Source organism: Aotus nancymaae, unplaced genomic scaffold (genome assembly GCF_030222135.1).
Source record: "Aotus nancymaae isolate 86718 unplaced genomic scaffold, 86718_ANA_hifiasm-v0.15.2.pri h1tg000064l_0, whole genome shotgun sequence".
Lineage (NCBI taxonomy): Eukaryota > Metazoa > Chordata > Mammalia > Primates > Aotidae > Aotus > Aotus nancymaae.
Window position 1 is genome coordinate 3,330,180 of NW_026988478.1, and position 15,046 is coordinate 3,345,225.

At 38.6% G+C, this 15,046-nt stretch overlaps 1 protein-coding gene across 7 annotated transcripts in view; it reads right to left on the minus strand.

Moving 5' to 3' along the window:
- The window catches only part of ADAMTSL3 (ADAMTS like 3), a 338,323-nt gene that overhangs the window by 103,363 nt on the left and 219,914 nt on the right, over positions 1-15,046 (minus strand). For all 7 annotated transcript variants that reach the window (XM_064366147.1, XM_064366148.1, XM_064366144.1 and 4 more), the window contains exon 16: positions 9,493-9,779. In XM_064366147.1, the coding sequence (XP_064222217.1) occupies positions 9,493-9,779 (287 nt within the window). The remainder of the gene's footprint in view (positions 1-9,492; positions 9,780-15,046) is intronic.

Sequence of the window (15,046 nt, forward strand, 5' to 3'; positions counted from 1 at the left end):
AATTCTTTAGAAATTTTTAATTTGGAGACTATTCTGGAACATTTTCTGAATGAGTGGCTCTTAAAGCACCATTATAACCCATTCTGGATGTAATTGTACAATACTGATGACACACTTTTCTGTTTTAAAGCAAGTTTACTGAAAAGAATTTAGAAGTTTAGTAGATGATTTAGGATACTCATTGAGGTACAGTATATTTTCCAAAGATGGCCACAAAATATCTCCCATCCTATATATTGATCCTACACATTGATCCTACAATGTTACTTTGACACTTCTCACTGTAAAAGATTTGATTAAACATTTACCTTCAAAAATTAAAGTTACAAAAGTAAAAATTATAAAAATAAGTTCACCTCATTTTATAACAAAATATAGGTAATAATTACAACTATGAATTTAGAATGTAATACAGTAAGTGTTGAAATGTCAGCATCATTTTTTGGATAAATTCCTTTTGTAGCATGAGGCAACATCCCTTACTTCACATTTGACTTTTGCAGTATTATCATGAAAGAGCCTTTTTTTTTTTAAGAAAAATGAAAATATATGTAGCTTGTGGCAACATAGTGAGACCTTATCTCTACAAAAATATACCAAAAATAGCTGGGTGTAGTGGGCACGCCTATAATCTCAGCTACTCGGGAGGCTGGGTGAGAAGATCACTTTAGCCCAGGAGGTTGGGGCTGCAGCGAGCTATGATTGTACAACTGGAGTCCAGCCTGGGCAATCCAGAAAGACTCTGTCTCAAAATATATACATATGTTTTAGTCTTCATCAAGAAATAAATTAATATTTAAAAGGTAAAAACACAGTCTCCAAGAGAAGAAGCAGAGTCAATAAATAAGCTGACACATTCCTTTTGGTTGGTTGGGTTTCTGCCATTTGCAAACAACAGTCTTGACGACTTCAACATGTCAACATAACATAACACACACACATACACACAGAGTGTAACAAATACCAGGAGAGATTTTTAAAATCTGTAGACAGAGCCTTTTATGTGCCACTCAGCATTTAACACATCAGCTTGTAAAATAAAGAAAAAATAATTTGTGTAAGAAAATTATGTTGATTTAAAAATTAAGGAGCGTTGGACCCTAGAAATAGACATAACATGCTTTTTTTTTTTTTTTGAGACGGAGTTTCACTCTTGTTACCCAGGCTGGAGTGCAATGGCGCGATCTCGGCTCACCGCAACCTCCGCCTCCTGGGTTCAGGCAATTCTCCTGCCTCAGTCTCCTGAGCAGCTGGGATTACAGGCACGCACCACCATGCCCAGCTAATTTTTTGTATTTTTAGTAGAGATGGGGTTTCACCAACAACATGCTTTCTTGAAGCACCCATGGAACATTAACAAAAACTGATCCTCTATTAGTCTAGAAAACTGCAGTCAGTTCCAAAAGTCATAAATGATGCAGGTAACATTCTCTGACTATAATATAGTCCAACATAAGTGAATAATAAACAACTATACTCCCCAACTCCACTCATTAGAATTTCTATAAAGTCCTAGGCCAAACAGTAAATAGATCACAGATTATTTGTGGCAGGAAAAAGGAGAACAGGGAAGCTAACGGCCACTTCAGCCTTGATGAACAACTCTAGATAATAAATTTCAGTATCTTCATGAAATGGTTTTTGTCTCAAGTGAATCTAAATTATGTAATTTATTTAAAAATTATTCTAAGAACGGGGACTGAATATAACAATAAGTGGGGGGAAACTTGAAAACGATGTTGAACATGGAGCCATGATGTTCCCCCTCAATCCCAAAAACACGACAGGATTTAGACAGTTGCAGGAACTAGTGCTTCTAGACATTCTAAACAGATGATTTCTATGAGATAAACTATTTTAAAAAGGTATAAAAAATGACAGTTCATCTCACAAAACTACTAAAACCTGATACCTAAATCTACATGAGGAAAAAAATAGGTCTACTTCATACAGTGTTGGCTTGTATAATGCTATATTATATCTAACAATGCTCTTTGTTTCCAAAATACACACATACACACAGGCCTAGGATCATATTGGAAAGAACAGTTAACATTTTTCTCTTTCTGCTGATTAGCTAATTTGACTGAAGGGGTACTACTGCAAAGTCCTGAGTAATGAAAAAGAGTGAAGCATAATATGTTATGGACCCAAAGGTATCCTGTTTGGTGTTAGAATGCAAGTTTTGTAGCACTTCAAATAGGTGAGTTCTTTTTAGGAACTAGTTGAGGAGACAGCTGGTAAAGATTAAGGATTGTTGAAAGCCATTTGGCCTTAGGAAGGGCATCGTAAACCACTGGAGCCTGCGCGGAAGTGACCAATTATGTCAAGAGGAGCTGGAAGAAAGTACAGCTCGAGGCCTGTTATGGTTTGAAGGGATTCGGAGAAAACAAAACGGCAGTTGCTAATGTACCATGTCGGGAACACGTCTCTATTGGGAGTACACTCAAATAAGCCCATAGTGGGCCAATGCAATCTTTGCTCCCATTTTACCATTTGTAGAAAGGAATTCTTGTACTCCACTATCCAAAATAGAGTACATTTATATGCATCAGTGTCATTCATACATATATATATATATATACCCCAAATTAAATAATAGCATATTATAATCAGCAGTATAATACAATTACATCGTTACTTCAAACATCTGTCATTCACCTACCAATCACTTTCAGCAAATATTCATATGCACAAAAGCACAGAAACAACCAGATGGGAACTTCCTTTTATAAGCATACAAACCCACTCACTCTCATAGCCTCACTAGCCTTTTCCCTGCTTAGTAAAATTAGAAGCTGCCCTTCCAATGATTAAAGACCAATCTCCATGACTGTGCTTAAAGTTTCATCCCCTTCCATCTTCTGAGAGAACTGATTAATTACGTTGCCTTTCACTTTCATTCTGGAGCTTTCTTGTTGCCTTTTAAATGTGCCCAAGGCTGTGCGACATTAAATACCACCAACCCCCACCCACACCCACACAGATATCCTTAACCCACAAGACCATCTTAGTCAACTCCTCCTGTCTGTCTTCTTTAACATGGCCACATTTTGCTGCAATATATATATATATATATCCTCTATTCATCTCCACGCTGTCACTTACCATTCTTTGCTCAGCCCCTTCACATCTGGTTTCCATCTCTGCTCCACCACTGAAATGAGCTTTCCTTCGGTCCCCAGTGGCTTCACATTGCTGAACCCAGTGCCATTTCTGAACACTCGCCTCTCTGCCTCTGTATGGCACACAACACACCTGGCCTTGGTTCCCACCACACCACAGCCTTCCATTTTCACCAAATCTTGCTGATCTTCTCAGACCTTTGTGGCTCAGTGTCCTCCACCCAGCCACTGAATGTTGAATTTCCTCAAGACTTAGTCCTAGACCCTCTGCACTCCTCATAGGTATTCCCCTGAAAATTCTCATCCATTCTCCTGGCTTTTAATCCCTGGATACACAGATGATGCATAAATGTACAATTCCAGTTCAGACCGCTCCTCTTCACTTCAGACTCACACATCCAACTGACTACTTAGCATCTCCACTTGGAAGTTGGGAGGCACCTTAAAAGCATTATGTCCATAAATGAACTCATGAGTTCCCTCACCAACGTTTAGCACTCACCGTCTCAGAAAATAGTCCTAGGACTCAGACTTGCCATCACACTCCTGCTTACCCACTCCATTGACAGATTCTTTTATCTCCTCTCTCAAAGCCATCTGCCATACTCCATCTCTAACCACAGTCACCACTCCAGTTCAAGCTCTTGCCTGGAATAGGCAACAACTTCCTATGTGATCTCTTTCACACCATCCTTATCCTTTCTAATCCATTCTCTACAATACAGCTGGACTAACTTTTTTGAAATAAATAAAAATTTGGTCATGTAACCCCCACTTTAATTACTTGAATGGTTTCCCATTGATCTTGGGATAGACTTAAAAAAACATGGCCTGAAAGGCCGTAATTGTCCAGCCTCTGCCTTCCTGTCTAGCACCGTGCCACACTAAACCCTGTCTCATTCGCAGTATTCCAACTGTGCCTGGCTTCTTCCATTCCTAGAATGTACTGTGCACCCTTCTGCCGGCCTTTGCATATGCTCTTTCTGCTGGAAATTATCCCTTTAAACCCCCTTTTGCGTAGCTAATGCCTCATCTTTTATATTTAAATTCAAATGTAATCTATTTTAGGGAGGCTTTCCCTTACTTCTCTAATTAGGTCAAATGCCCCCTTTTCATGGCACCATACACTTCTTTTGCAATTGCTGTAACCAGTGGTAATTCTATATATGTGTGAGTATGATTATATGATGAATGCATTTTCCCTATTAGAGTTCAGTTCCAAAGCTAGGAACTACTGAGTCACTATCACCTAGGTCAGTGCCTGGCACATAGAAACATGCAATAAATATTTGCAGAACATTGTTTTAAAATGAAACAATAAAGAGATTCCTGCTACTGCCAGGACCAAGCCAAGATTGGCATTATCCACATTATTTACAACTGTTCTTAGAATTCTAGACAATGCAATAAAATGTAAAACTTAAATAACTATTGGAAAGGGAAAGATAAAATCATTAATAGCAGATGATCATTTACTTAGAAAATTCATAAAAATAAGCTGAAAAATGATTAGAAGTATTAAGGTGTTGAGCAATTTAGTCAGATTTTTAAAAAGAGAAATAATAGCATTCCAATATAAGAGGAATGCTCTATTATTATATTGTAAAATAGTCATCCCACCAACATTTATTACATACAGTATAGCACACACTGTGATTAAACACTCTTCAAATATCACCTTATTGAATAATCACATTTAATTATTTCACTAAGCCTAATGAGGTAGGTATGACTCCCATCATTATAGCAAAATAAACCACATCTCTACAAATTTAAACAAATGGCACAAAGACAGTTGCAGAGCTGGGGTTCATAATGGGGTTAGGTCTCAAATGTCCACATATATACTCCTAGCCTGTGTTGCTGGAAAATATAAAGGTGAAAAAATGAGGTTATAAAAACAACAAACAATATAAAATACAAAAGAACTTTGGTAAGGAATGTTTATGATGTAATAAATCATAAAACCTTACCAGAGGGTACTAAAAAGGTAGGCACATCTTCCAGGATGCACGTGTGTGTGTTTGCACACACATGTGCACACAGACACTGCTGCATACATACATACATAATAAACTTTGGAAGCTGGAGATTGGTGTCTGGATTCTTCATGCTTTTAGGAATTAAAAGAGAATTCTCTGTTGCTACTCCAATGTGAAAACAGACTTAGGCAAGGATCTTAAGTATCAGTAATTACAACAAATGGATTTATTCTTATTTCCTGTATGATGTGAAAATAGGTCAGAAAATACAGAATATCAGAATGTGACCAAATTTGATCTTTTCAGAAACTTGTAATTTGTGTATATTACTTTTCTAGCAGAAATAAGAATGTTGAAGAAATAAATATATGCCTGTGTAAATGTCATTTTATTGTGGTTGTCAGTCATTGCAGACTTATCCTCTCTGCTATCCAGGGTGAAGGCTAAAAGCCCACATTCATAACTCACACATTAGTGGACTTATGGAAGCTGAGCTTACTGAACCACATTGAAATAGATCACAGAGGCAAGTACCACTGATTATAAGCAGTGTGGTTGGGACACTCAAGCCAAAAGAACCAAAAGCTGTGCTCCATCAAGGCAAAGAGTATGTTCTATTTATTTTATATCCCTGAAGATTTAGTGTGGAACTTGGTGAAGAACCATGGATTCTAACACAGAGCAGGTACCCAATTCCCAGCCTTTATTTTATTTTATTTCTTTTTTTTTTTTTCCTAAAGACTGGGTCTTGCTATGTTGCCCAGGCTGATCTTGAACTCTTGGCTTCAAGAGATCCTCCTGCCTCAGCCTCCCAAAGTTCTGGGATTACAGGCATGAGTCACCTCACCCACAATTGTCATCCCAGCCTTTCTAAAGGATTTTGGTTTTATGACTTAGCTCTTCGGGATTTTTTGTTTTTGTTTTTGAGACACAGTTTCGGACTGTCACCCAGGCTGGAATGCAGTGGCACGGTCTTGGCTCACTGCAGCCTCTGCTTCTGGGTTCAAGCAATTCTCCTGCCTCAGCCTCCTGAGTAGCTGGGACTACAGGCGCATGCCACCATGCTGGCTAATTTTTGTATTTTTTCAGTAGAGACAGAGTTTCACCATGTTGGCCAGGATGGTCTCAATCTCCTGACCTCGTGATCCACCCACCTCGGCCTCCCAGAGTGTTGGGATTACAGGCGTGAGCCATTGCACCTGGCCAGTTTTTATAGAATTTAGTTATTTATTATAAGAACTTTAATCCTGAACCCAAGAAATTAAAAATGTCACTTTTTGTAAAGTTAGGAAGCTTATTATATGTATTTATAGTTCAACCAACCCTCTCTAATGAATGAGAATCAAGTTATTCATCTTTTATTTTTGACTTTATGATGGACTCTGAGTCTCAGCTTCCCCAGCTATAACATTTGGGTTAGTAGGTGTCCAAGGCTCATTTCAATATATTATTCCAGGATTAAATGATAAAATATACCCTTATAAGGCTAAATTGCTGCTTAACTGAGTGGTGAAAGGCTACCAACTTGAGCTCTTTTAAAATATGTATAATGTGCTTCAGATACATAAGAATATATCATAAAGCAAATGGGCACCTTAACATCACCCATCTGAATACTGCATTGCATTTCTGACAGATGCAAGGCAGTTTCTTTTCTCATAGCAGGTCAAAAGTTACATAGTGCCACTAAGGATAATCAAACTCAATTAGTCAAATGTCAAAAAACTTGCATGTTTTACATGGATTCAAAGGTAATTCTATCTACTCCAAGATATATAACCAAGAGATATAAGAACATATGTCCATACAAAATCACATACATGAATGTTCACAGCAGCACTATTCTCAATACGCCAAATATGCAAACAACTCAAATTTCTATCAACCGATGAATGGATAAAATGCTGTATAACCATATAATGGAATACTATTTGCCCATAAAAAGGAGTGAAGTACTGACACATGCTACAACATAGATGAACCTTGAAAACACTATGCTAAGTGAAAGATGGCAGCCAAAAAGAACCACGTTACATAATTTCATTATATACATTATATGGAAGAGTGGTGGTTTCCAGAGGTTAGAGTTTGAGGGAAAATGGGGTATGATTGCTTACAGATACAGTGCTTCTCTGGGAGGCAATTAAAGTTTCTGAAATTGATTGTATTAATAGCTGCACAACTTTGTAACTAGAAATCACTATTTGTATACCTTAAATGCATAAATTATATGGTGTGTGCAGTATATCTCAATAAAGCTGTTACTGAAAAAAAAAGAGAGAGAAAATTATCCTGTGGGTTCAGTCATCCTGGAGGTGGAATCTAGGGCCATCTCAGTGAGTACTGGGAACACAAGGCAGATTCTAGTATTTTAGCAAAAGACTCCAAAAATGAAGCCTAACAGCAGTCTCTCTCAGCTGAATTAGAATTTACCTGGTCATCTCTCTTTGGGCAACTCTGACTGGTCTGTTGAGTTCCCAGTACCCAACATGCTATGCTTTCCCAACTTGAGGGGATCTCACTAGTCAGGAGAAGAAGATGAAACAGGGATTCTACCCACAGCATTTAAAAGCTTGAGATTAAAAGGTAGATGTTGGGGTGCGCAAGCAACAGCTGGACTCATTTCTGCTCTCCTAATGAAAGACACAGCTCCAAGTCTCTAGTGCGACTGCAGCAATGTGGTAGCTCAGAAGCAGTGGAGACAGCTGCCATTTTGTAGTCATACAGTAGAAAGTTCCAGGCATGTATTATTGTGATGGAATAGGAGACCATCTTTGCATCTCAGTGGCTATCTCTAGAGGGTTCCCCCAAACTCATCAGGAGAAAGCACCAGTTTCCAAATTGCCAAGGGCATGTTAGAGTTAAGGTTTCTAAGACATTAAAAGAAAAAAGTGTCCAGGATTCTGAACTCTAGAGTGGGCAGGAGTTTGGAATGGGCAAGAACAGACACAAGGCAGTGTGGGGGGCAACTGAGACAATGTGCTGTAGAGGGAAGACATAATGCAGGTATATGAGGTCCAAGTCAACCAGAGTCTAAATTCCTGGCTAGATGGCATGGACTTCTAGCAACCAGACAGAAGCAAGTAAGAGGCAGAAAGAATCCAGAGGCAGCTAAGACATCTAAAGTCCACATGTGCAACTCTGTCTGCAAGGCAGTAGTTTAGGGGCAGTCTGAGGATAAGGCACATGCCACTTTAGCTGGGTTTATTGCCAGGCTGGCAATGTTATACAAAAAGTGGCAAGGAGAGGCAGGTATAGAAGTTGAATTAGACAGAAAAGAGAAAGACAGAATCAAGTCATAGAGACTGACACGGATTGAGAATTCAGGTTCAAGAGCCCAGGAAACAAAGAGTGAGGGGTTCAGGCACAATGAATGGGCCATGAGCTCCACAACCTGATAGGAAGTTTCAAGTAATGGGCTTAAGCCTGTTGGGAGGAGTAAAGCACGATCTTGAGCCAGCAGCTCCTTGTGCTTTTCCCGCAATTGGCTGGACTGAGAGCAGAGCACATTCAGGCACCAAGCTCTTCACATAACAGCTGGCTGGAAGGCAGTCAGGGGTCAAAGGACAGGGTAACAGGGGCTCTGGATTCCTGGTCAGACCCAGTCTCCTTCATATGAGTAACAGATACAGTTTTCTTATTTGTTATTTCTATGTTTTTACTTTCAACAGAGCCCTCAAGAGTGGCTATCTGGACTCCTGCTAACTGCTGCTCCACTTCCTTATGGATCCTAGATTGCACAAATCATCAGGGGGCCAACTTTTCACCCCATAGGGGTCACCTGGCTATACAACCACTTTCTAATCCTAACAGGGTTTCCTGGCTGTGTATGTCACCCTCTATGTACACAAACATCAATCAGGGTGATTAGTGTGTTCCCGTAGGTGCTGGCCCAATGTGCAGATATGAACCCAAATATTTTCTGAGAACAAACTCTGATCTAGAGTTGTGTCAGAAATGGCAATTCCAAGCTACTTCAATCTATAAGATTGATTTACGCACAAAATGGCCTTAACTTATCCATTCTGCATTTTTCTATTTATTCCATGTGAACCAGTGATTCCCACCCCCATCTCAGTTATGCAGATTGATTCTCAGGCAAAGAAACATAATTCTTTTGGTTAGGATATAGTCCCACACTCCTTTACCTTCTAAAATAATCATGAAAGAGAGAGAGAGAGAGAGAGAAAGGAAGGAAGGAAGAAAGGAAGGAATGAGGGAGGGAAGGAGGGAAGGAAGGAAGAAACAAGTATAGTTTTCAGTTTGAATGACTTCACCTCCTTTAGACTTCTGCTAATTTGCATATTTGACTTATATCATTTAGCAATTTCTCAATCCACTAGCAACACACAACATAACTGTCCCTTAAGCAAAGGTTCAAATACCTCCCAAACATGTTGCTGTGCAAGGGGTGAACCCAGCGTACTCCCAGTCGTAAGTCGTCTCACTGTCCTCAGGGAGAGGGATGTCCAGCTCCCGGGAGGCTGGGCTCTCATCACATGCTTCCAGGAGGCAGGGCCGTTCCGTGGGCAGCTTGGGGCCTTCACACTCTTCCTCGGGCAGCTCAGTCTCAGTCTGCGTGAACGTGAGGAGCACACGGCACTTCACCTCTCGGACCTGAACACCCGGCCCACACGTGGTACTGCAGGCTGACCAGGGTTCTGGAATGAACCTGGGGAAAACCAGGGAGCCACCAGAAAAGGACACTGAGGGTCATTAAATATAGGCCAGAAAAGGAGTGACATATTCAATGAAGACAAAAATAACCAGTTTCATTTGGGGGAATTCCATGCATTTGGAATTTAATACTTTTGTTGATGGTCAATAATGCAGCTAACAAACTTTCGAATCTTACTAGCAAGAGAAAGACTGATTCACTAAATATATGTTCTACTTTTACATCCATTTTATAATTCAAATCTGTACTATGGCCTTTGCAAAAATTACAAAGGTTTTAAGATTTAGTAATAAATAAAACCATCATGTGGAGATAATTTCTAAACTGATTTCATTTATAATATGGAGATCTTCACCAAAATTTACTCAGTAAATTAGTATTGAGCTTATCCTCTGTAATGGGCAGAGTAGTATTAAACTGTCTCAAGTTTAAGAGCTAAATTTTAGGGTATCTTAAATACTTTTTACAGAGTGGATGAAGCTTTAATATTCTTTTATGCTTCATATACAAATGCACTAAGCTTCTGGATCTTCTTTAAAACAAAAGAAATATCATACAATCTGGCTGAACAAAGCATTTAATTCTTATTCTGAATTATTATCCACTAAATCAAAGGTCATCAAACTATGACTAATGGGTGAAATCCGGCCCACCTATCTTTGGTACAGCCCACCAGCTGAGAATCATTTTTACATTTTTAAACCGTTGGGAGAAAAACAGATATTTTGTGACATGTGAAAATTATATAAAATTAAATTTTACTGTGCATAACTAAAGTTTTACTGGAATATAGCCACACTCATTTGTCCACCTATTGTCTGTGGCTTTTGTGCTACGTAACAGAAGTGAATATTTGCAATAGAAACCATTTGGTCTACAATGCCTAAAATATTTACTATCTGGCAAATATTCTGTCCTTTACTGGACCCCTGCACAGAATTTTGAAAACTGGATTCAGTAGGGACAGATATAGTTAAGATATATTTAAGATACTCTGAAGCAACACTTTGTATCATGAGATATTAAGTGATAAACTTTGGGCTCAATAATGTTCAACAGATTTATCCACTGCAAAACTTTTCCAAATATTATGATCTATAAATGCATACTACAAATGCTTAAGAGAGAAATATTACATGCATCATTTCATAAACTTAAGTGAATATAGACCCTTATCCATGGGATAATGTTCTACTAAATAACTTGAGAAAACACTGCTAAGATGTTTGTTTAAGACACGGTTCCAAAGCTTAATATTTCTAACCTCAGAAAGACAGAGTTGTAAGGTTCTCACAGAGTCATCCAACCTTCTTTCCCCAGGCAAGACTTAACTATAGTTGTCCAAAAAAGCACACCCCCAATCAGCAGAATGAAATACCATTGCTATATACAAGTCCCACAAAGAAATATCAATCAACATAAAACATGTTGTTCATTGTGTTGAAAATTGTTAGAGGGGAATTCTATTCTCTAATTCTCAGAATCCATGTGAGGGCTTCCTCAACTTCCCAGGATGGGGCAATTTTGGAGTTAATATTTGATGTTTCTTTTCTTTCTTTGCTACTCTGATGGTAGAACTGGAAAGAAGACTACTTAAAGATGAGGAATCCATACAGTGTAATAATATGTAGTCAATTAAAAAGATGGGGGTCTAGGTATGAATTGATAAAGAACAGTCTTTCTTGAAGATTGTTAAATGAAATAAATATATTATACATATATACTACATACATACTCTGTAGTCTATAACATATACTCTCTATATATACCTATATACTATTTTTTGATTTTAGACAAAATAGATCATAGTATATGAACTGCCCCATATGTAGCATGTATGTATGTATGCATGGGAAATAGATATTTTCATTCAAATTAGACTTCTATGTGTTGGTGACTGAGAACCTTTTTACCCAAGGTTCACCTCGAGTAAGAAAGTTCACCTTGGCCAGGCACAGTGGCTCACACCTGTAATCCTAGCACTTTGGGAGGCTGAGGTGGGTGAATCACCTGAGGTCAGGAGTTTGAGACCACCCTAGCCAACATGCTGAAACTCCATTTCTACCAAAAAAAAAAAAAAAAAAAATCCAGTCGTGGTGGCACACACCTATAATCCCAGCTACTCGGAAGGCTGAGGCAGGAGAATTGCCTGAACCCAGGAGGTGGAGGTTGCAGTGAGCCAAGATCATGCCACTGAGCTTCAGTCTGGGTGACAGAATGGGACTCCATCTCAAAAAAAAAAAAAAAAAAAAAAGAAAGAAAGAAGGTTCACCTCAATTCCCAGCAGGGAATGATGGTTATATTCATTGTCCTCTTAGGTTTTCTGTATATTTCAAGTTGGTTTTCAATGATCTTTTAAAAAGCCCTCTTAAAAAGTAGATGTTAGTTCCATCTAAAGTAACAACAAGTGACTTAGAGGTTTAAAATTAAAAAGCCATGGCAACTAAAAAATAATTACACATAATCCAGAATGACTTCCTACTAGGTATTATTTTTTATTCAAATTAAAGATATAGTGTTCACACAATTCTGAATCTTGTCTCTCCTCTCCAGTTATTATTTTTTCAAAAAAGAAAGAAAGGAATACATTCAAAGAGCCATGTCTGGGCAAAACACAACCAGAGGAACAGACTGTGTTCCCTTCATCTTTGCACAATGAAAGAACTTAAAAAGAATATCATGTCACTAATGTGAGAGCTTTGAGATGAGATGATAAAACAAGAGTAAAATGGAAAATGGCAGAGCTGAGGAAACCAACTGTGAAACATAACAATGTTATTGTCACAAATCTAACAAGTAATTCAGAACTAGGAAAAAAACAGAAGAAACATGGCTGAAGATCAAATTAATGACACAGAGGCCAGACTTGAAAGTGGATGCAGTGTTGAGAGAGAGAGAAAGAGAAGCTGCAAAGAAAACCTTTAGGGGGATGGAAATGTTCTGGATCTTGAGTGGGGCTAGAGTTTGAGGGGTATACACATCTGTCAAAACTCATCAGCCAGACACTGTGGCTCATGCCTGTAATCCCAGCACTTTGGGAGACCGAGGTGGGTGGATCACCTGAGGTCAGGCGTTCAAGACCAGGCTGGCCAACATGGTGAGACCCTATCGCTACTAAAAATACAAAAATTAGCTGGGCATGGTCATGCATGCCTGGAATCCCAGCTACTCAGGAGGCTGAGGCAGGAGAATTGCTTGAATTCAGAAGGCAGAAGTTGCAGTGAGCTGAGATCACACCACTGCACTCCAGCCTGAAGAACAGAGTGATACTCCACCTCAAAAAAAAAAAAAAAACCCACTCATCGATGGTACACTTTAAATAGACATAGTTTACTGTATGTAAACTACATTTTTATAAAATTGACTTTCTAAAGCACAATTTTAAGGGACTAAATTGAAGAGAATATAGGTAATCCAATATTGATGATAACTGGAGTCTTCATGTAGAGATTCCAATACATGAAACAGAAAAGGTGCTCAGAAATAAAATATGAAAAAATGACTGAAATACATTCCAAAAAGGTACACTGTCTTCCAGGAAGAAGTAATAAAAATGATTAACATAGAAACCTAGAGTTGTAGGCAGAATAATGGCTCCTCACCCCGGTAAATACTCCCATGCCCTAATCCCTAGTACTTGTGAATACATTACCATACACAGCAAAAGGGACTTCACAGGTGTGACCTCAAGATGAGGAGATAATCCCAGATTACTTTGGTGGGCTCAATATAATCACAGACATCCTTAAAAATAGAGACATCCCTCTGGCTGGAGTCAGAAACGTAAGCAAACTAATAAGCGAGAGGGATTTGAAGTGTAAGAGGAACTTACCCACGGTTGCTGACTCCAAGATGGAAGAGACCATGAGCCAAGGAATGCAGGTGGCCTCTAGAAATTGAGAACAACCTCCCAGCCCACTGCCAGCAGGGAAATGAAGATCTCAGTTCTACAACCACATGGAACTGAATTCTGCCAATTATTCAAATGAGCCTGGAAGTCGACTCTTGCCAAAGAAGGCTTCAGGCTGACAGACACCTTGATCCTGGCCTACTGGGAACTGGAACCGAGATGCCAGCTGAATCCAAGGGCTTCTGACCCACTGAACTGTGGGATAATACATTTGTGTTGTTTTACAGTACTAAGTTTGTGGTCTTGGCAGCTATGGAAAATGAATATACCTGGCTAACAAAACTCTGAGCATGAAGAAAGAATTGTCTAGGTGTCTAGGCACAAAAGAGCAAGTCTCCTCCAGAAAAAGCCAAGGGTACCTCAGATGCACACAACATTCAAAATCAGGAAAAGATGGAGTAAAAGTTTTGAGAGAGAGAGGATCTGAGTCCTAAGACTATTATGTCTAGTAAAATTATTATTCAAACACAAAGGTAATAATTTTTTGTAAAATAAGAACAATAATAGTACCTACCTAATGGGACTGGGTAAGGATTAAACATAATGCTGTCTGAGTTAAAAGCTCAATAAGTACAATAAAATAAAAATAGTAACATCAGACATTCATTGCATTGTTATTCCTGTGAGACACTGTCTTCAGTGCTTCAAACAAACTATCATTTTCTCATAACAAAAACCCTATCAGGAAATATTATTATGCCTACTTTACAGATTTGAAAACTGAGGTACACAGAAGTAACCAAAGGGTATACAACAGCTGCTAGCATTATTCTACATGGCCTCGCCTGTATCAGAGGATACAGAAGCACTTAAAGTTCACCCAGGATGACAGTAAATGAATCCAAAGACAATTTGACAATGCTCTTTTAGAGAATGTATTTTTCTATTTCCAGAATAAGAAAACAAAACACAAATATCCAACTGCTAAAATCATTCTTCAGCATTAGAGAAGAAGGCGGCATGTATTAGTGAAAGGAAAACATATCTTGGGACACTTAAACACTGTCAGTAGGCAGATAAATTAGAACAAACTCTATGGAGATTTCTTAATGACTTAAAAATAAAACCATCCTTTGATCCAGCACTTCCACTACTGGGTGTCTACTCAAAGGAAAATAAATCATTACATCAAAAATATATCTGCATTTGTATGTTTATCAAAGCACTATTCACAACAGTAAAGATATGAAGTTAACCTAAGTGTCCACCTGCAGATAAATGGTTAAAGAAAATATAGCCTATATACAAAATGGAATACTATTAAGCCATTAAAAAGAATGAAATCTGGCCGGGCATGGTGGCTCACACCTGTAATCCCAGCACTTTGAGAGGCCTAGGTGGGCAGATCACT